This window comes from Herpailurus yagouaroundi, unplaced genomic scaffold (genome assembly GCF_014898765.1).
Source record: "Herpailurus yagouaroundi ecotype Mexico unplaced genomic scaffold, PumYag 201, whole genome shotgun sequence".
NCBI classification, from domain to species: Eukaryota; Metazoa; Chordata; class Mammalia; order Carnivora; family Felidae; genus Herpailurus; species Herpailurus yagouaroundi.
The window spans coordinates 1,188,811-1,210,373 of NW_024412432.1; the positions used below are offsets into that span (position 1 = coordinate 1,188,811).

Below are 21,563 nucleotides of genomic sequence, written 5' to 3' on the forward strand. Positions count from 1 at the left end.
TGTGCTCCGACTCCTGCCTGGCCCTAATACTTTATCAGTCTGTGTCCAGTTCCTCCTTTTTTAAAGGAAGAGGGTTTGGGTGACCTCTGTGCCTCTTTCAAGACCAGTGATCTCTCAAGACCAGTGATCTATGTCCTTTCCAGGCATAGGTTGCTTTGCACTGGGAGGGTCCCTTAGTGCAGTTAGGTAGCCATTGTCAGAAACATAAGTTAAGTGAAATATTTGTAGTTTTCCCAGTTGTTGGCTGACATTTAACTTTGAAAACAAAATCTAAGCCATGCTTGTGAATCACCCTTTGTCAAACCATCTTTTCTCTCTGGTTAAAAAAAATTCAACCTATATCACACAAACTCAGACTAGCACTTTTCCCTGGCTAATCCCAGATTCACCTATGAACAACAGAGCTAAATTTCAAAGTTTTTCTCATTTCACTATAAACTCAATGAGATACTGTTTCTATTTTTTTTTAATTTTTGTTTTTTTTTTTACTTGCATTATACCACTTAGTCATTCCTTGAAGGAAATCAAGAAGTAAACCCTCCAATGTCAGCTGTCCTCAGTGAATGATGCGCTGGAGGGGTCTGGATATGAGCTGCCACTCTCTGGGACTTGCCTGCCATAGGCCTGGCCCTATCTGTGTATAACTCCATGGATTTTTTCCTATTTAATAATGTGTTTCTTAGAAAACAAATACTTTACAAAAGTTTTTGTCATCAGTAGTCACTTTGCAAATGAAAATGCCATAAAGGCATATCAATTATAAATAAATCAGTAAATGATGAAATCATCAAGATTTCAGGTTTTACCCAACTTTAAGGATGAAAACTAGGTAGGTCTGTTTTTTAAGTGGGTCTTTTGAGGACACTAAAATCATGGCACTATTTCAGCAGCTAAGTGTCTGAACTCTGGAATCAGATGGCCTGGGTTTGAATCATGGCTTTGCCACTTACTAACTCTGGGTCCTTGGACAAGTTATTTAACCACTCTGAGCCTCAATTTCCTTATCTTTAAAATGTGGACAATGAAATAAAGTATCTGATTCATAGGATGTGGATTGAATGAGATAATAGAGATGAGCACTTAGAACAATGCTGGACACGGAAAATGTCCAGTAATGTTAACTGTTGTTAAATATTTCTATTTCTTGAGGTCAGCCTGTTTTTGAGCTGACCTCTTTTCACCCCAGACAGAATTGGTTCTTCCTATAGTGCATGGCTTCAATAGTTTTTTTTTTTTTCTGTTACATATACAGTTGACCCTTGAACGACACATAAATGAACTGTGTGGGTTCATTTATGTGTGAATTTTCTCAATAAATACATACAGTACTGTAAGTATATTTTCTCTTCCTTATTATTTTCTATTTTTATTATAGATATTGACTCTTTATTAGCTTTATATACTTAAATATCTCATTCCAGCATGTGACTTGTCTTTGTTACTTAGGGTTTTTCTTTTTTTCTTAGAGTACATAATTTATTTAAATTGAAGTTTGTTAATGTACAGTGTAGTATTAGTTTCAGGAGGAGAAACCAGTGGTTCATCACTTCCATATAACACCCAGTGCTTATCCAACAAGTGCCCTCCTTAATGCCCATCACCCATGTAGCCCATCCCAACACCAACCCTCAGTTTCTTCACTGTGTTTAAGAGTCTCTTATGGTTTGCTTCCCTCTCTGTTTTTGTCTTATTTTTCCTTCCCTTCCCCAGTGATCATCTGTTTTGTTAATTAAATTCACATGAGTGAAATCGTATGATACTTGTCTTTCTCTGACTGACTTATTTCATTTAGCATAATACATTCTAGCTCCATCCACATTGTTGCAAATGGCAAGATTTCATTCTTTGTGATCACTGAGTAATATTCCATTGTATATATATATACACCACATCTTCTTTATGCAGTCATCAGTTGATGTCCATTTGGCTCTTTCCATGATTTGGCTATTGTTGATAGTGCTGCTAAAACATTAGGGTGCATGTGCCCCTTCAGAATCAGCACTTTTGTATCCTTTGGATAAATACCTAGTAGTGCAATTGCTGGGTCATAGGGTAGTTCTATTTTTAATTTTTTGAGGGCCCACCATACTATTTTCCAGAGGGGCTACCCCAGTTTGCATTCTCATCAATGGTTCAAGAGGGTTCCCGTTTCTCTGCATCCTTGCCAACATCTGTTGTTTCCTGAGTTGTTAATTTTAGCCATCCTAACAGGTGTGAGGTGGTATCTTATTTTGGTTTTGATTTGTATTTCCCTGATGATGAATGATGTGGAGCATCTTTTCATATGTCTCTTAGCCATCTGGATGTCATCTTTGGAAAAGTGTCTCTTCATGTCTTCTGACTACTTCTTTATTGGATTATTTGTTTTTTGGGTGTTGAGTTTGATAAATTCTTTAAAATTTTTGTTTAATTTATTTTTTAAGTTTACATCCAAGTTAGTTTACATATAATGCAACAATGATTTCATTGTTCAGGAGTAGATTCCTTAATGCCCCTTACCCTTTTAGCCCACCCCCTCTCCTACAACCTCTCCAGTAACCCTCTGTTTCTTCTCCATATTTAAGTGTCTCTTATGTTTTTGTCCCCCTCCCTGTTTTTTACTATTTTTGCTTCCCTTCCCTATGTTCATCTGTTTTGTATCTTAAAGTCCTCATATGAGTGAAGTCATATGATATTTATCTTTCTTTGACTAATTTTGCTTAGCATAATACCCTCCAGTTCCATCCATGTAGTTGCAAATGGCAAGATTCCATTCTATTTGATTGCTGAGTAATACTCCACTGTATATATATACCGCATTTTCTTTATCCATTCATCCATGGATGGACATTTGGGCTCTTTCCATACTTTGGCTACTGTTGATAGTGCTTCTATAAACATTGGGGTGCATGTGTCCCTTTGAAACAGCATCCCTGTATCCCTTGGATAAATACTTAGTAGTGCAATTGCTGGGTCATAGGGTAGTTCTAGTTTTAATTTTTTGAGGAACCTCCACACTGTTTTTCAGATTGTTTGCCCCAGTTTGCATTCCCACCAGCAGTGCAAAAGAGGTCCTCTTTCTCCTGATCCTCGCCAACATCTCTTGTTGCTTGAATTGTTAATGTTAGCCATTCGGACAGGTGTGAGGTGGTATCTCATTGTGGTTTTGATTTGTATTTCCCTGTTGATGAGTGATGTTGAGCATTTTTTCATGTGTCAGTTGGCCATCTGGATGTCTTCTTTGGAGAAGTGTCTATTCATGTCTTTTGCCCATTTCTTCACTGGATTATTTGTTTTTTGCGTGCTGAGTTTGCTAAATTCTTTATAGATTTTGGATACTAACCTTTTATCTGATATGTCATTTGCAAATATCTTCTCCCATTCTGTTGGTTGCAAAACTAAAGTTTTGCTGATGGTTTCCTTTGCTGTGCAGAAGTTTTTTCTTTTTATGAGGTCCCAGTAGTTCATTTTTGCTTTTGTTTCCCTTGCCTCTGGAGACGTGTTGAGTAAGAAGTTGCTGTGGCCGAGGTCAAAGAGGTTTTTGCCTGCTTTCTCCTCTAGGATTTTGATGGCTTTCTGTCTTACACTTAGGTCTTTCATCCATTTTGAGTTTATTTTTGTAAATAAATAAAAAAATTTTTTTTTCTTAGAAGTGGTCCAGGTTCATTTTTCTGCATATTGCTATCCAGTTTTCCCAGCACCACTTGCTGAAGAGACTGTCTTTATTCCATTGGATATTCTTTCCTGCTTTGTCAAAGATTAGTTGGCCATACGTTTGTGGGTCCATTTCTAGATTCTCTATTCTGTTCCATTGATCTGAGTGTCTGTTCTTGTGCCAGTATCATACTGTCTTGATGATTACAGCTTTGTAGTACAGTTTGAAGTCCAGGATTGTGATGCCTCCTGCTTTGGTTTTCTTTTTCAAGATTGCTTTGGCTATTTGGGATCTTTTCTGGTTCCATACAAATTTTAGGATTGTTTGTTCTAGCTCTGTGAAGATGCTGGTATTATTTTGATAGGGATTGAATTGAATGTGTAGATTGCTTTGGGTAGTATCAACATTTTAACAATGTTTGTTCTGCCAATCCAGGAACATGGAATATTTTTCCTTTTTTGTGTGTGTCTTCTTCAATTTCTTTCATAAGCTTTCTAGTTTTCAGTATATAGATTTTTCACCTCTTTTGGTTAGATTTATTCCTAGGTATTTTATGGTTTTTGGTGCAGTTGTAAATGGAATCAATTCCTTGATTTCTCTTTCTGTTGCTTCATTGTTGGTGTATAGGAATGCAACCGATTTCTGTGCATTGATTTTATATCCTGCAACTTTGCTGAATTCATGGATCAGTTCTAGCAGTTTTTTGGTGGAATCTTTTGGGTTTTCCATATAGAGTATCATGTCATCTGTGAAGAGTGAAAGTTTGGCTTCCCCCTGGCTGATTTGGATGCCTTTTATTTCTTTGTATTGCCTGATTGCTGAGGCTAAGACTTCCAATACTATGTTGAATAACAGTGGCGAGAGTGGACATCCCTGTCTTGTTCCTGACCTTAGGGGGAAAGCTCTCAATTTTTCTCCATTGAGGATGATATCAGTGGTAGGTCTTTCATATATGTCTTTTGTGATCTCGAGGTATGATTCTTCTATCCCTACTTTCTTAAGGGTTTTTAGCAATAGAGGATGCTGTATTTTGTCAGATGCTTTCTTTGCATCTATTGAGAGGATCATGTGGTTCTTCTCCTTTCTTTTATTGATGTGATTCATCACATTGATTGTTTTGCAGATATTGAACCAGCCCTGCATCCCAGATGTAAATCCCACTTGGTCGTGGTGAATAATTTTTTTAATGTATTGTTGGATCTGGTTGGCTAATATCTTGTTGAGGATTTTGCATCCGTGTTCATCAGAGAAATTGGTCTGTAGTTCTCCTTTTTAGTGGGGTCTTTGTCTGGTTTTGGAATCAAGGTAATGCTGGCTTCATAGAAAGAGTTTGGAAGTTTTCCTTCCATTTCTAATTTTTGGAACAGCTTCAAAAGAATAGGTGTTAACTCTTCCTTAAATGTTTGGTAGAATTCCCCTGGAAAGCCATCCAGCCCTGGACTCTGGTTTTTTAAGGAGACTTTTGATTACTAATTCGATTTCTTTCCTGGTTATGGGTCTGTTAAAATTTTCTATTTCTTCCTGTTTCAGTTTTGGTAGTTTATATGTTTCTAGGAATTTGTCCATTTCTTCCAGATTGCCCATTTTATTGGCATATAATTGCTCATAATATTCTCTTAGTATTTTTATTTCTGCTGTGTTGGTTTTGATCTCTCCTCTTTCATTCTTGATTTTATTTATTTCGGTCCTTTCCTTTTTCTTTTTGACCAAATTGGATAGTGGTTTATCAATTTTGTTAATTCTTTCAAAGAACCAGCTTCTGGTTTTATTGATCTGTTCTACTGTTTTTTCTTTGTTTGTTTGTTTTTGTTTTTGTTTTCAATAGCATTGATTCCTGCTCTAATCATTATTATTTCTTGTCTTCTGCTGGCTTTGGGTTTTATTTGCTGTTCTTTTTCCAGCTCGTTAAGATGTAAGGTTAGATTGTGTATCTGAGACCTTTCTTCCTTCTTTAGGAAGACCTGGATTGCTATATACTTCCCTCTTATGACTGCCTTTGCATCCCGGAGGTTTTGGGTGGTGGTGTTATCATTTTCATTGGCTTCCATGTACTTTTTAATTGCCTCTTTAACTTCTTGGTTAAACCATTCATTCTTTAGTAGGATGTTCTTTAGGCTCCAAGTATTTGTTATCTTTCCAAATTTTTTCTTGTGGTTGATTTTGAGTTTCATAGCATTGTGGTCTGAAACTATGCACAGTATAATCTCAATCTTTTTGTGCTTGTTGAGGGATGATTTGTGTCCCAGTATGTAATCTATTCTGGAGAACGTTCCATCTGCACTGGAGAAGAATGTATATTCTGCTGCTTTAGGATGAAGTGTTCTGAAACAATCTGTTAAGTCCATCTGGTCCAGTGTGTCATTCAAAGCCATTGTTTCCTTCTTGATTTTCTTCTTAGATGATCTGTCCATTGTTGTAAGTGGGATGTTGAAGTCCCCTACTATTATGGTATTTATAATCAGTGAGTTTATGTTTATGATTAATTGATGTATATATTTGGGTACTCTCACATTTGGAGCATAAATGTTTACAATTGTTAGATCTTCTCGGTGGATAGACCCCTTAATTATGATATAATGCTTTTCTTCATCTCTTGTTACAGTCTTTATTTTAAAGTCTAGATTTTAATCTAGATATAATCTGATATAAATATGGCTACTCCAGCTTTGTTTTGTCGACTGTTACCATGAAAGATGGTTCTCCATCCCCTTGCTTTCAATCTGAAGGTGTCTTTAGGTCTAAAGTGGGTCTCTTGTAAACAGCATTTAGATGGATCTTGTTTTCTTATCCATTCTGTTACCCTATGTCTTTTGATTGGAGCATTTAGTCCATTGACGTTTAGAGTGAGTACTGAAAGATATGAATTTATTGCCATTTTGTTTCTTGTAGAATTGGAGTTTCTGGTGGTGTTCTCTGGTCCTTTCTAGTCTTTGTTGCTTTTGGTCTTTTTTTTTTTCTTTTTTTTTTTTTCCGTCTTTTCTCCCTTCAGAGAGCCCCCATTAAAATTTCTTGCAGGGGTGGTTTAGTGGTCATGAAATCCTTTAATTTTTGTTTGTCTGGGAAACTTTTAATCTCTCCTTCTATTTTGAATGACAGTCTTGCTGGATAAAGAATTCTTGGCTTCATATTTTTCTGATTCAGCACATTGAATATGTCCTGCCACTCCTTTCTGGCCTGCCAAGTTTCTGTGGATAGGTCTGCTGCAAACCTGATCTATCTTCCCTTGTAGTTTAAGGACCTTTTTCCCCTTGCTGCTCTCACGATTCTCTCCTTGCCTGAGTGTTTTGTGAATTTGACTGTGATATGCCTTATTGATGGTCGGTTTTTGTTGAATCTAATGGGAGTCCTTTGTGTTTCCTGGATTTTGATGTCTGTGTCTTTCCCCGGGCTAGGGAAGTTTTCTGCTATGATTTGCTCACATAACCCTTCTACCCCTTTTTCTCTTTCTTCATCTTCTGGGACCCCTATGATTCTAATGTTGTTCCTTATTGATGAGTCACCAATTTCTCTAATTCTTGTACTCTTTTGCCTTAGTCTCCCTCTTTTTTTTCTGTTTCATTATTCTTCAGAAGTTTGTCTTCTATATCGCTGATTCGCTATTCTGCCTCATCCATCCTTGCTGCCGTGGCATCTATTCATGATAACAGCTCAGTTATAGCATGTTTTATTTCATCCTGACTAGCTTTTACTTCTTATCTCCACAGAGAGGGATTCTAATCTGTTTTCGACCCTAGCTAGTATTCTGGTTATTGTGATTCTAAATTCTGGTTCAGACATCTTGCTTGTATCTGTGTTGCTTAAGCCCCTGGCTGTCATTTCTTCCAGCTCTTTCTTTGTGGTGAATTCCTTCATTTCTTCATTTTGAAGGAAGAAAAGGAATTGATAAGGTAAAAAAAAAAAAAAAGAAAATTAAAAAATTAAAAACAACACATGCAAATCAAATGCATGATGCTAGATTCTAGGTGTGTTTTGGTCTGGTTATTGAAAGGAGCTTGATAGAAAAAAAAGGGAAAAAAAAGAAAAAAAAGTTTAAAAATTTGAGAAAATGAATACAGTGAAATAGAATAAAATGAAATGGAAGTAAAATAGAATTTGAAAAATTTACAAAAGAAGTAAAAAATATAGTTAAAAAATAAAAATATTTTTGGGGCGCCTGGGTGGCGCAGTCGGTTAAGCGTCCGACTTCAGCCAGGTCACGATCTCGCGGTCTGGGAGTTCGAGCCCCGCGTCAGGCTCTGGGCTGATGGCTCAGAGCCTGGAGCCTGTTTCCGATTCTGTGTCTCCCTCTCTCTCTGCCCCTCCCCCGTTCATGCTCTGTCTCTCTCTGTCCCAAAAATAAATAAACGTTCAAAAAAAAAAGAAAATTAAAAAAATAAATAAATAAAAAAATAAAAATATTTTTAATAAAAATTGAAAATAAAAATAACTTTTTTCTCTCTGTATTCAAGAAAGAAATGAAAAAGAAAAAAAAAGAAAATTGAATAGATGGACCCTTGAACAGACTGAAATATGATTGAAATTACATTGGTTTCCCCTAGAAGTCAAACTATGAAGCACTTTATAGTCCACAAACTAGGCAGGCGGAGAGATTTGTGATGTTCCTAAAGAGCGAGGTTGACCCAGTTGGGTGGGGCTTAGTGCAACAACTCCATTCTCCACTAAATGGCGCTGCTTAGATTACTGGGGTGATTGTTGTGGTGCTTGTAGGTATGTATGAGCATGTGCAGGGGGGGTGAAAATGGCATCACCCAGCTACCCAGTCTCTAGTATTGGAACTCTGTGCTCTCCCCAATGAGCAACTGCACACCTGTACTTTTTCTCCGGCTTCTGTCTACTCCCCGCTTTTACACTGTCTGTGACCAAGCCATCAGGTTGTCAGGCCGCACCTCCTTCCTGAGTTTTATCTCACATGTGGCTGTGTTTCCCAACCCCTCACTTCTGAGGGGCTGTGGCTTTCACCCACTCAGATCCTCTGGGGGAGAGTCTCACCAAGCAATGGCTGAGTGTCGGCTGCACCCAGGAATGTTCGCGGGACCGTGCTGCTGCTGATTCCCAGAGACTGTGGCTGGGAGGCAGCCTGCCTCAGAAAAAGTTCACGTGATCGTGTAGCAGCAGTGTTTCAGGGATTATGGAAAATCACAACACACATCTGGCACCAGGCTTCACCCTTAATGACCTTGCTCCAGTACCAGTGAATGTGGTTGTTCTCTGGGGTCTGCTGGGACTGGGTGGCTGCATAGCCTCTACCAAATGCCCTTCCAGCAGTGGAACCGTTTCTCCCTGTGTGGCCTGAGAACCTCCCGGACTCCACTCTGCTCCTGGGGATTTGCCCTTCCCACCAGAGCACCGCCAAGTATTGAGCTGTGGAGTTTCAGACTCTGTGCTCCCCCTGTTTATAGAGTCTTAATGGAATTTAAACCCTCTCCTTTCTCCTTTCTCCCTTTTTAGTTCAGTCCCTGTGGCTGTTTCCAGTTTTCCACTTTCCAGCTGCTTTTGGAGGGGAGGTACTTTTCACGAACTCTCTCCCTATCTGTGTCCTCTCTCCACAAGCAAAACAGCTCCCTTCCCTCTGTGCCTTCTCTCTCCCCCAGTTCACTTCTCCGTGCTGTGTACCTGCTGAGTTCTGTGGTTCAGGTTGTGCAGATTATTGTGTTAATCCTCAAATCCATTTTCTAGGTGTGCAGGATGGTTTAGTGTTGATCTGGCCGCATTTCATGGACGCAAGACACACAAAAAACTTTCATGCTGTTCTACCATCTTGGCCTTTCCCTGAGTTTGATCAGTTCTTTATAGATTTTGGATACTAACCCTTTATCTGATATGTCATTTGTAAATATTTTTTCCCATTCCATTGGTTGCCTTTTAGTTTTGTTGATTGTTTCCTTCACTGTGCATAAGTTTTTTATCTTGATGAGGTCCCAATAACTCATGATTTTCTTAATAATATTTCCTTTTCTCTAGCTTACTTTATTGTAAGAATACAGTATTCAATGCATATAATATACAAAATATGTGTTAATTGACTATGTTGTCAGTAAGGTTTCTGGTCTACAGTAGGCTATTAGCAGTTAAGTTTTGGGGAAGTCAAAAGTTATACCTAGATTTTTGACTGGGGGGGGGTTGGCACCCCTAGCTTCTGTGTTGTTCAGGGATCAGCTCTACTTTACCTTCAGGGGTCAAATTTTAATTCTGAAACTTCTCTTGAAGGAAACTCCAATTTTGGCATAGTGTATTTTTCAAAATCCTTTCTCAAAGTTTCTCACTCAAAGCATTGGATCACTTATTTTTTCACAGTAAGAGAAGCCATTATAAGCTTCTGAGCACATTCTTGGTTTTCAGAACAATTGGTACTGGGCTCATCTGTCCCTTTTCTTTAGCCTCTGCTCAAGGAATGACTTAGGGCTCATACATATGCATCCCAACCCTTGATTCCAGAGGATTCTGATGCTCAGCTTCTTACTTATTTTCACTCTTTCAAGTTTGCATTTCAAACTTGCTTTTTCTAACCACCAAACCTCTGTCCCTGTTGAAATATAATTACAGAATTATAACACTTAAAAAATATATGTTAAATGAATGGAATGGTGAAAAGGGTAGGATTTTAATTTTTTTTTTCGAATTATGGTAGAAAGATTCAGCTCTTGAAAATGCTGTTTGTAATCAGGAGTTTGTAAATAAAACATATGATTGAGTTTAATTATGTCAGGAAGGTAAACTGGATTGTGGGACCTAAGATAATTTAATGCAGGCAAAAGTAAAATATAGGCTGAAATTTAAGTTGACAAACTAGATTTTAAAAAGCTCGCTCTGCAAGTCTTTTTAATATTGCTGAAAAACTACAGGCTCCAGTTCATTCATACCAGTGGCTGGCCCAGCCCTTGGGCCTTGGAGGTGATTATTCTAGTCTCTTTCTGCCCCAGTAGCAGATCTTTTGATCCCACTGAAGCAGTAATATATTCCTTAATGAAAACACAGAAGTATCAAATATTTTCTAATCACAGGATAAAAAAATGTGTTATTCTTTGAACCTTCACTTCTCCCACCAAGATGTAACAGATAAGAGAAAACAGGACCCTGCAGATAGCTGGGGCATAGGAGCAACGGCACTTTAAAGACTGCAGATATTCCCACATTCTCAACAAATCAAATCTTAGTGTAAGATTGGTGCTTTGGGAGGATGGACCATAGTTATCCCACGATTTTGGCATCCCTGGCACACCACTGAGAGCTTGGGTAGGAGTGTGTTCTTACTAGAGATGGGTGAGATGATATTACTTGAAATTCTTTGAAATCTGGAATTAGAGTAATGTGCTAGGGTACCACTGTGGTTTGTGAAAGGACTGTAAAAGTGGCCCATTATTATTTGAACATTTGTGTTGAATTTATGTATATGCTCATTCATGGAATGATAACCAGCACAAGTTGTAAACGAGGTCATTTGTGTTCTATTTGTGACTGCCGCCGGTTTGCCTTACAATTTTGGGTAAATCAGTTATTTTTTTGTGTCATTTTCAGAAATGGTAAGAACCTTGGAGCAGGAGTTCTGCTCCAGGGTTTCCATGTGAGCACCTCCATCTCTTGGAGACCTATAAGCTCAAATATACTGTTGGCATCTGTTGTCTGAATGTGTATCATATATATGTGCTATTATTTTTCAAATGTACATAGATGATATCTGATCTAAAAAATACAGAATGGCAAGAAGCTGCTAATTCAGCAATGCCTTTAAATATCTGCATTTTGTTAATCCACGGATGCTAAAAGCAAAACTACTGTCAAGTGGAGGTTGACATTTTTAGTGTTAAAAGTGGTATGGTTTCCTTTGTACTGAGTTAATAGAAGTTCTTTTAGTTTAGAACCTTGTTCTTAGCCAAAGGACTATATAGGGTGCACATTGGCATATAGAAAGGTTGTTTCTTAGAAAGAAAATTGTAATACACTACTTTGATCCTTGTGGATATATCTATATATATCTATACATCCATGTCTACATATCTATTTATGTGTATCTATTTATCTTCCCTCTGGGGACACCTGGTGGTGATACTGAGAAGTGCAGCCTTTTGGTCTAGAGGCCATCTTTTACTTAGGACATTGGCTAATTCAGACTCCTCCAGACCTTGGAGAGGGGAGCGCCTTCTGTGCTCTGCCCAGCTGATGAGTTTGTGCTCTAGTTGTCCTTGGATACTGAGATCTTATATCCAAGGTATTCTCCAATTCTGAATGTAAGTGGAGGTGTTTTCACTAAAATTAGGATGGAGAAAACGTTGCATGATTAGAACCCTGGGGTAGGAATTTTTAAATAAAAATAAAAGTAAAAACTATGACTGCTTTGGGTTTAAGTCTGTACTAATTTAGGAAGCCTGCAGGAAACTTTTCTGTATCCAGTAAGTTGGGTGAGACCCCTTCTCTGTGCTATAATCTCTGGTATTTTATTAGACTCACCTCCTCCAGGGCAGATGCTGTGGATTATGTACTCTTACTATCTGGACCTAGCAGAGTAGGCACTCAGTAACATCATATTGAGTTTTTTAATCTTTTTATTTTATGCATGAATAGGATTATTTATAGTTCCTGGGGCTATGAATTAATGTTGAATTTATGAAAATTATAAACATAAAAAACTTAGATTTTTTTAAGCCTTTAAATTCAGTTTATGAATACTGTTTCTCTCTTTTTTTTTTTAATTTTTTTTTCAACGTTTATTTATTTTTGGGACAGAGAGAGACAGAGCATGAACGGGCGAGGGGCAGAGAGAGAGGGAGACACAGAATCGGAAACAGGGTCCAGGCTCTGAGCCATCAGCCCAGAGCCCGACGCGGGGCTCGAACTCACGGACCGCGAGATCGTGACCTGGCTGAAGTCGGACGCTTAACCGACTGCGCCACCCAGGCGCCCCTGTTGCTCTCTTTATAAAGTTACTAGTTTTTGTATTGACATAGCATTTACTTTCATTATTTATTAATGGTTTATTAACTCAAGTTTAGCTGATTAAAACCTCCTAAACAATTTAGTGTACATTGGTCTCATTTACCAAAAAAAATTAAGCATTTTAAACTGCATTTACAAATACAATTCACCTTATTTTTCTCCAGCTATTCTAAGCCCTAATAAAGCCCTAGCAAAGCTTATGAGCCAGGTTGCTTAACACACCTAAGCAACTCTTTGAAATCTAATAAACCAAACTTAGAAATGTGGTAAATCAGCTTCTTTTAAACATCAGATACTGTGTTCAGATGGACTCAGATTTTCTTACTTCTTTCAAATGAAAATTGCAAGTGTAATCCCAATTGCAAATTTCAGTTTCAAACCACAGAGGCCAAGATGTTGGGTCCTCTAACTTGTCAAATTGTGGTAATTAGCTTAATAACAGAGACATGGTATTCTGAAGATTACAGAATTTAAGTTTGTAATTGAGTTTATTCCTTAACATGAAAGCCTGGTGTACTTTATCTCTAATATTTTTCTCTACTATCCCTATTAAGAAAACATACTCAGGCCAAAAGCAGTTACTGTGTTGAAGATTTGTGATCCGGATTCTGTTATTAACAGTTTGGAGATTCTCACCTGGACCCTGGGCTGGGCACTAAATTCTGGTAGGAAGATACTCCCTAAGACACAGGGATACGGGCTGAGCCCTTTCTGGAGTCTGATTCCCTCTGCTCTGTCACTGGGAGTCCAGGCTTATGCCTCCTAACTGGGATTTAGCTTTAAAATCAAACACATCTTATGATCCCTCTTTTTGGGTGGATGGAATTTGCACCCCACTTACGCCTCAGCTAATTGTCTTCACTTCTTGAGTGAAATGAACATATTTCTTCTGATTGGATTCTTTCCTGTACATATATGCTTTTTGTGTGGTTCTTGATTGCAGTTCTGTAGTCCTTTTCTTTTCAATATAGTACTCAACGTTGAATGTCTGGTGAATTAACTTTGGTCATAGGGTACAGGATTATCACTGACATATGGAATTCACTAATTTCTCTCTCTCTCTCTCTCTCTTTTTCTCATGCACTCTTTAGTCCCCATCATCTATTTCACACATCCCCCCACCCACCTTCCCTGTGGCAACCATCAGTTTGGTCTCTGTAGTTAAGTGTCTGTTTCTTGGTCTCTCTCTCTTTTTCCTGTGCTCACTTGTTTTGTTCTTTAAATTCCACATACGAGTGAAATCATATGATATGGTATTTATTTTTCTGTGACTGACTTATTTCTCTTAGCATAATACTCTCTAGCTCCATCTATGTCATTGCAAATGGTAAGATTTCATTATTTTTCTTTTTTATGGGGGAATAATATTCCATTTATGTGTGTATATAGCACATCTTCTTTATCCATTCATCTCTTTTTTCCCAGTTTTTAAAAGAAAGATTTATTTAATAAATTTCACTTAGTACAGTACATCTAATGGAAATCACAATACAAGGAAAGTTTTAAATCAAAGCCTCAGCATCTCATACAAATAACATGACCAAACTCCTAAAGTATTGGTATTAAATTTCAAAATTGTCCCAGATATTAAAAAAATACAAGTGTACACTTACATGCCTTATAGGATATTAAACCAAACAGTTAGAATTAACAAACATGCCAGGTGTTTTCACTCTGAATCATAGACACAGCTCCTACATTTCAGTTTCGCAGAAAAGTGTATTTCTCAACATGTATCCAAAGCTTTCAGAGTATTGTGCTGTAAGAGCAACATTTAGCTCTTTCTGCCATCTTGGAACCTGTGGAGGCCTGCTGGGAACAGGACTCCTGAAATGACAAATATATCTGGAAGGCTGTGGTCCAAAGCCATTTTTGCTGGCTGTAAACAGGGTCTCCGGAACCAAAGGGAGCACACAGCTCTTCTTCAAATTGAAGGTCTTTATGCTTGAGATGAAACTGAATTCTCTTTAGGCAAGAGATATGCTTATGTGTACAAAGCAAAGAACAACACAGTGACTCCTGAAGGCAAACCAAATAAAACCAGAGTAATCTGGGGAAAGGTAACTTGTGCTCATGGAAACAGTGGCATGGTTCATACCAAATTCCAAAGCAACCTTTCTGCTAAAGCCATTGGCCACAGAATCCATGTAATGCTGTATCCCTCAAGGATTTAAACTAACTGAAAAGTAAATAAAGGTGTAGAAAGAAAAAAAAACATCATTTAACATAAGTGTAACTGTTTTAACCTACACACACTTGCTGCTTAGGCACACTCCTACGATATAACTAACTTGAGGAAAACTAAAAATTGTTTTAACAGTGATGGTCAGTACTGAATATTGCTATTACATCCCAGATGAACATTTCAGTGTTCAAAATTACTGAGCTTGAAGTTCTTTTTTTTTAACGTTTATTCATTTTTGAGAGACAGAGACAGAGTGTGAGCAGGGAAGGGGCAGAGAGAGAGGGAGACACAGAATCCAAAGCAGGCTCCAGACTCTGAGCTGTCAGCACAGAGTCCAACGTGGGGCTAGAACTCATGAACTGTGAGATCATGACCTGAACCAAAGTCGGACGCCTAACCAACTGGGCCACTCAGGCACCCCTGAGCTTGAAGTTCTACAACAACCTTAACCTTCACGTTAGAGCAAGCATGAATCATGAGCCTGTAATGCAAAACTGTTAAATGTAATTTTTTTATTTTTAATTAAAAAAATTTTTTTAAATGTTTTTTATTTTTTGAGGGAGAGACACACAGAGAGCAAGCAGGGGAGGGGCAGAGAGAGAGGGAGACAGAGAATCTGAAGCAGGCTTCAGGCTCTGAGCTGTCAGCACAGACCCCAGCGTGGGCTCAAACCCATGAACTGTGAGCCAAAGTCAGACACTTAACTGACTGAGCCACCTAGATGCCCCTAAATTTAATTTTTTTAAAGTAGGCTTCACACCCAGTGTGGAGCCCAGTGCAGGGTTTGAATTTGCAACACTGAGATCAAGAGTCGGAAGCTTAATTGACTGAGCCACATAGGCGCCCCTAATTTTTGTAGAAAGAAAGAAAGAAAGAAAGAAAGAGAGAGAGAGAGAGAGAGTGGGAGGGAGGGAGGGAGGGAAGAAGGAAGGAAGGGAGGGAGGAAAAGAAGGAAAAAAACAAAGGGAGGAAAGGAAGGAAGGAAAGAGAAAGAAAAGAAAGAAGCTGACCAAGAATGATCAGAATCAATGCTATTTCCCTTTCACCAATCATACCTGATATGCTAGACATCCCTCCCGTTCTACAACTGCCATTATCCATTCATCTCTTGATGGACACTTGGTCTGCTTCCATAATTCGGCTATTGTAAATAATGCTGCAATAAACATAAGGGTGCATGTATCCCTTTGAATTAGTGCTTTTGTATTTTGGGGGTAAATACATAGTAGTGTGATTACTAGATCATAGGGTGGTTCTGTTTTTACTTTATGAAGAACCTCCACATTTTCCACAGTGGCCACACCAGCCTACATTCCCACCAACAGTGCACAAGTATTCCCTTTTCTCCACATCCTTACCAACACTTGTTTCCTGTGTTTTGGATTTTAGGCATTCTGATAGGTGTGAGATGATACCTCATTGTGGTTTTGATTTGCATTTCCCTGATGATCAATGATGTTGAGCATCTTTTAATTTGTCTGTTGCCCATCTCGATGTCTTCTTTGGAGAAATATTTGTTTATGTGTTCTGCCCATTTTTTACTGGATTACTTATTTTGGGGGTGTTGAGTTTAATGAATTCTTTATAGATTTTGGATACCAACTCTTTATCAGATCTATCATTTGAAAATATCTTCTCCCATTCAGTACATTGCCTTTTAGTTTTATTGATTGTATCTTTTGCCATGCAGCTTTTGATTTTGATGTAATCCCAGTAGTTTACTTTTGCTTTTATTTCCTTTGTCTCAGGAGACCTAATTAGAAAGATGTTGCTATGACCAGTGTCAAAGAAATTACTGCCTGTGCTCTCTCCTAGGATTTTTATGGTTTGAGGTCTCACATTTAGGTCCTTAATGCATCTTGAGTTTATTTTTGTGTACAGTGAAAGAAAGTGGTTCAGTTTCATTCTTTTGTACATTGTCGTCCAGTTTTCATTAGTTGAAGAGACTGTCTTTCCCATTGTATATTCTTGCCTCCTTTGTGGAATATTACTTGACCATGTAATTGTGGGTTTATTTCTGGGTTTTCTGTTCTGTACTGTTGATCTATGTGTCTATTTTTGTGCTAGTACCATACTGTTTTGATGACTACATCTTTGTAATATAACTTAAAATCTGGAATTATGATACCTCCAGCTTTGGTTTTCTTTTTCAGGATTACTTTGGCTAGTCAGGGTCTCTTCTGGTTCCATACAAATCTCAGGATTGTTTGTTCTAGTTGTGTGAAAAATGCTGTTGGTGTTTTTATAGGGATTGCATTAAATCTGTAGATTGCTTTGGGTAGTATAGACATTTTAACAATATTTGTTCTTCCAATCCAGGAGCATGGAATATCTTTCCATTTCTTTGTGTCATCTTCAGTTTCTTTCATCAGTGTTTTATAGTTTTCAGAGGACAGGTCTTTCACTCTTCGGTTAAGTTTATTCCTAGGTATGTTATTATTTTTGGTGCGATTGTAAATGGGATTGTTGTTGTAATTTCTCTTTCTGCTGCTTCATTAGGGTATAGAATAGCAACAGATTTCTATACATTGATTTTGTATCCTGTATACTACTAAATTTGTTGATCAGTCCTAGCAGTTTTTTGGTGGAGTCTTTGGGTTTAATTTATAGATTATCATGTCATCTGCAAATAGTGAAAATTTTACTTCTTCCTTACCAATTTGGATGTCTTTTGTTTCTTTTTGTTGCCTCATTGCTGTGGGATCCATTCATTTCATTCTTTTTCATCCAAAGCCGGTGACCCTTCCCTGATTTTCCCTTCTAACACCAGAGGTTCTCAGCTGCTGCACATTAGAATTATCTCTGGAGCTTTGATATTGCATGCAGCCAAGGGCCCCACCTCAAATCAACGGAAGGAGAACTTCTGTCAGGCATCATTGTGTGTTAAAAGTGTGCCAGCTGATTCCGATGCACAGAAGGTTAGAGAGCACTGTTGTAACATAGTTGTTAAACAAAAGATTTCAGACCATTACAAAAACTTTCCCAGTCCTTACCCCCCTTTATGTGGAAATATAATGGGAAGTGCACAGATAGAATGAAAAGCATACCTAAGGGTGAAAGTTTGGCTGATTCACCACTGGACGATTTTCCTGTAACAATTTGGAGTTACAAAGGGGATGTTTTTAGATGTAGCTTATAAAATCTTTATCGTACGTTTTTCTTTTTTGTTTAAAGCATTTGTGGGTGGGTCACATGGGGACTCTTCTTAATCTGTTATTATACCCAGCACAGTAAGGCATCCATCCAAGCGTTTCCTTCCTTGCCCCAGGTTTCTGTTGATGTACTCCACAGTTTTGTGCAGCTATTACAATTCAGCCCTCACGACGGCAGTGGTTGGAGCCATCAAGGTAAGGGGGTGATGCCTTGGGAATTGGGAAATCAGCCATGAATCCAGTCTTCATGATAGAAGCAGAGTTTGATTTTATTGTTGTTACGGGGGGAATAGTGAGCATGGAGGCTTGTGGCATTTTCAGCTTCACCTGGGTGATCCTTTCTTAGGTCTTCTCATCCCCCAATCTGTAAAACAGAGGGAGGGCTTGTTCATTTAAAAAGGAGAGACAAATTATCACTTTAAGGTTACGGGTGGTGAAAGGGGATGGTCTGGGAAAATGACGTAAAACTGAGAAAAATTCCAAATTTCTGCGCTCAGCAAGATACCTTGTTTGGTACCTTGGTAGTACGGTTTGGTTTTCTGGGAGAGCCTGCTGACTAGGAAAGAGAAGCCCAGGTGAGGTGCCTGGGTGGCTCAGTCAGTTAAGCGACTGACTTTGGCTCAGGTCATGATCTCGTGGTTTGTGAGTTCGAGTCCCACGTTGGGCTCTGTGCTGACAGATTGGAGCCTGCTTCAGATTCTGTGTCTCCCTTTCTCTCTGCCCCTCCTCTTCTCATGCTCTGTCTCTCTCTGTCTCTCAAATAAATAAGCATTAAAAAATGTGTAAGAAAGGGAAGCCCCGTGAAGAACTGTTTTTCAATCTAGGTATATGCTCACTTATAAGGTTCTAAACTCATGGATTGTGCGTAGGTGTGTTTTATGTGTGTGCGTTTGAATCCACACAGTCCTGAAGAAGAGGATGGGTTTTCTGTGTTCTCTCATACAGTTGCTTTGTTTCTCTATTCACATGAATAAAGTGAGTGAGAAAGACTTCCTGCTTTAACAGTTGACTTGTCTGTTGGCTGCCCAGACCCTCCTAGAATACCCGGGGCAGGGCACTACTTGGAATTTGCTGGATGTCTGATCTGTGTGAGTTTAGGGTCAGTATGATTAAAATTCACTACCCAATGATGGTAAAGAGATGGGATCTGAAAAGCTGATGACAACTCAACTCTTACACATCTTTTTTTGTGTGTGATGCAGTGTTCTGTAATTATGCCATGGTTTACCTTATTTCTTTATAAAGCCATGTGTAATGGTTTTTTACTTATTCATTCAATACTCTGTGAACACCTATGTACTTACAAGTCTCTGAGCAAAGTTAAAGTCTCTGAGCAAAGCTAAAATATTTAGTTTCAGATTTTACCATATACATGTATTTCCCCCTTAAATTCTTCACTTTTAAAATGACTGATCCGAGGCACCTGAGTGGCTCGGTTAGTTAAGTGTCCAACTCTTGATTTTTGGCTTAGGTCGTGATCTTGTGGTTCATGAGATCAAGCCCCAAGTTGGGCTGTGTGCTGACAGCATGGAGCCTGCTTGGGATTCTCTCCCTCCCTCTCTCTGCCCCTCCCCTGCTCACATTCTCTCTCTCTCTCCCCCTCTAAATAAGAAAGTAAGTAACTAAGTAAATAAATAAATAAATAAACTTTAATAAAGTAAAATAAAATGACTAATCTTCTCTCTCTTTCTGCAGAATGTATCCATTGCCTACATTGGGATGTTAGTTGGTGGAGACTACATTTTCTCTGTGTTAAACTTTGTAGGGTTAAATATTTGGTAAGTGGGATTTCTAAATGAACTCATTTTAGTAAAATATGAGTTTTAAAAAGTCTGATTTATAAGTGAAAGAATGCAAGATGTTTTGACATTTCAGTTTCTAAGATAATTTTACTTAAATCACTCAGTTCATCTGTTTTAATGACATGCTCCTTCACGTGGATCATGGGGACGTGTGTAATGAAAATTCAAGGGGCTGAGATCCAAACTTAATTCATGTGTCTTTCTCACAAAAAAAGTCTCCTAAATTATGTTTCTTCCTCTTGTGAAGTGGGCCTCACTGATGTCCTGCTCTGTCAGAGCATCATCCGCTAAGGATATTGGGAGGAGTGGCTGAGATACTTTTGAAAAGGCATTTTGGGGTCCTACACATGGAGTGCTGTTTTAAGATAATAGCATAGTTTATTCAATAATAAAGTATTTGTTTCTCTCCAAAGTTTTGTATTAGATTTGATCTACTTTTTTCTTTCCCAAAAGATTTCTAGAGGAGTGATTCTCATCAAGTAATCCACAAACTTGAGGAGAAAAATTCCCTTCAAATTAAGCGGGCTATACTTATAAAGATGTCAGGAGTTGCTGGTGGTACCACCTATGAGATTTATTTATTCTCACTTTTTTTTTCTCCTTTCAGCATGGCAGGGGGCTTGAGATACTCGTTTTTAACTCTGAGCAGCCAGTTAAACCCTAAACAATCTGTGGACGAAGAAAGCATCCCTCTGGATTTAAAGAGTTAGGATCTGGGGCAGAATCGCAGCCTGGCTTGCAAACTGGGAACATGCAGCGGCATTCCGACATGTAGGAATGTGGATCCCGATGTTCTGGTCATGGGCAACACTTACCCCCCTGCTTAAAGCACCACAGGAACGTCTGCAAAATGCAGAGAGAATCTACCTCATGTGCTGCTGCACGGCGAGCCCTCATCAGCCCTGAGAAATGTATTTGGGCAGAGCTTTACCATCTGAAAGTGAATCTTTCACAGTAAACCATTGGTTAAGGGTATTATTTCCAAAGGTCTTGCACAGGCAGGGCACTGAACGGTTGGTGACCCATCCAAATATCTGTGCTGCTGTTTGCCAGTACCTTGTGTGCTAAGAGGAGGGGAAAGGTCGATGGTGTGATTATTATCAGCACGTTGGCCTTAATTTTAAAGGTCCCAGCCAAAGCAAAGTGCCAGTGAGAGCATTTTTTTTTTTTCAGTTTAAGCAGACTTTTGTTTATTTTAATAAAGTTAGCCAGTTAGCTCCAAGTTATTTGTTAGCTCTGATTTCATTTTATATGTTGGTATCTTTTCCCAGTCATCAAAGTAAAATAAAAAATGATTTATACTCATGTCTCATACTGTTCCATTATTGGAGATAGGCAGAAAGATAGTCAATTATTCACTGTGCCTTCAAGGGTGATCTTCCTTTTAAGGCTCATGCTGGAAAAAACTTGTAAAATAACTCAACAGGAAAAAAAAAAACACACAAAACTCCATGTGTCCTGTTAACACTTAAGTAGCTCTTATTTCTCTCCCATCTCTCTAAGTTCGGGGGGCTTTGACATTCAGATCACTTGGACTTTAACCAAAGGTACATTTCTTCACAGGCTCGTCTAACCTCCCAGATGTGTGGTGTGTGGGAAGGAGCCCTGAATGGATGAGTGTTATTTTTCTCTCCATCAAAAAATGAGCTGGGATGGGGCACCTGGGTGGCTCAGTCGGTTAAACATCTGACTTCAGCCTAGGTCATGATCTCGCAGTTCCTGGGTTTGAACCCTGCATCGGGCCCTGTGCTGAGACAGCTCAGAGCCTGGAGTCTGCTTCGGATTCTGTGTCTCCCTCTCTGCCCCTCCTCCACTCACTCTCTGTCTCTCTCTCTCAAAGAAAATGAATAAACATAAAA

General features: G+C 38.6%; 1 protein-coding gene and 1 pseudogene across 3 annotated transcripts in view; both read left to right on the top strand.

The window, feature by feature from the left end:
* The window catches only part of SLC35D2 (solute carrier family 35 member D2), a 63,093-nt gene extending 42,084 nt beyond the window's left edge, over positions 1–21,009 (top strand). For all 3 annotated transcript variants that reach the window (XM_040450222.1, XM_040450224.1, XM_040450225.1), the window contains 3 exons: positions 18,019–18,097; positions 19,598–19,680; positions 20,312–21,009. In XM_040450222.1, coding sequence (XP_040306156.1) covers positions 18,019–18,097; positions 19,598–19,680; positions 20,312–20,414 — 265 coding nt within the window. In that variant the 3' untranslated portion in view covers positions 20,415–21,009. The remainder of the gene's footprint in view (positions 1–18,018; positions 18,098–19,597; positions 19,681–20,311) is intronic.
* On the top strand, positions 13,937–15,030 carry LOC121014178 (60S ribosomal protein L35a-like; annotated as a pseudogene).
* Positions 21,010–21,563: the final 554 nt, after the last annotated feature.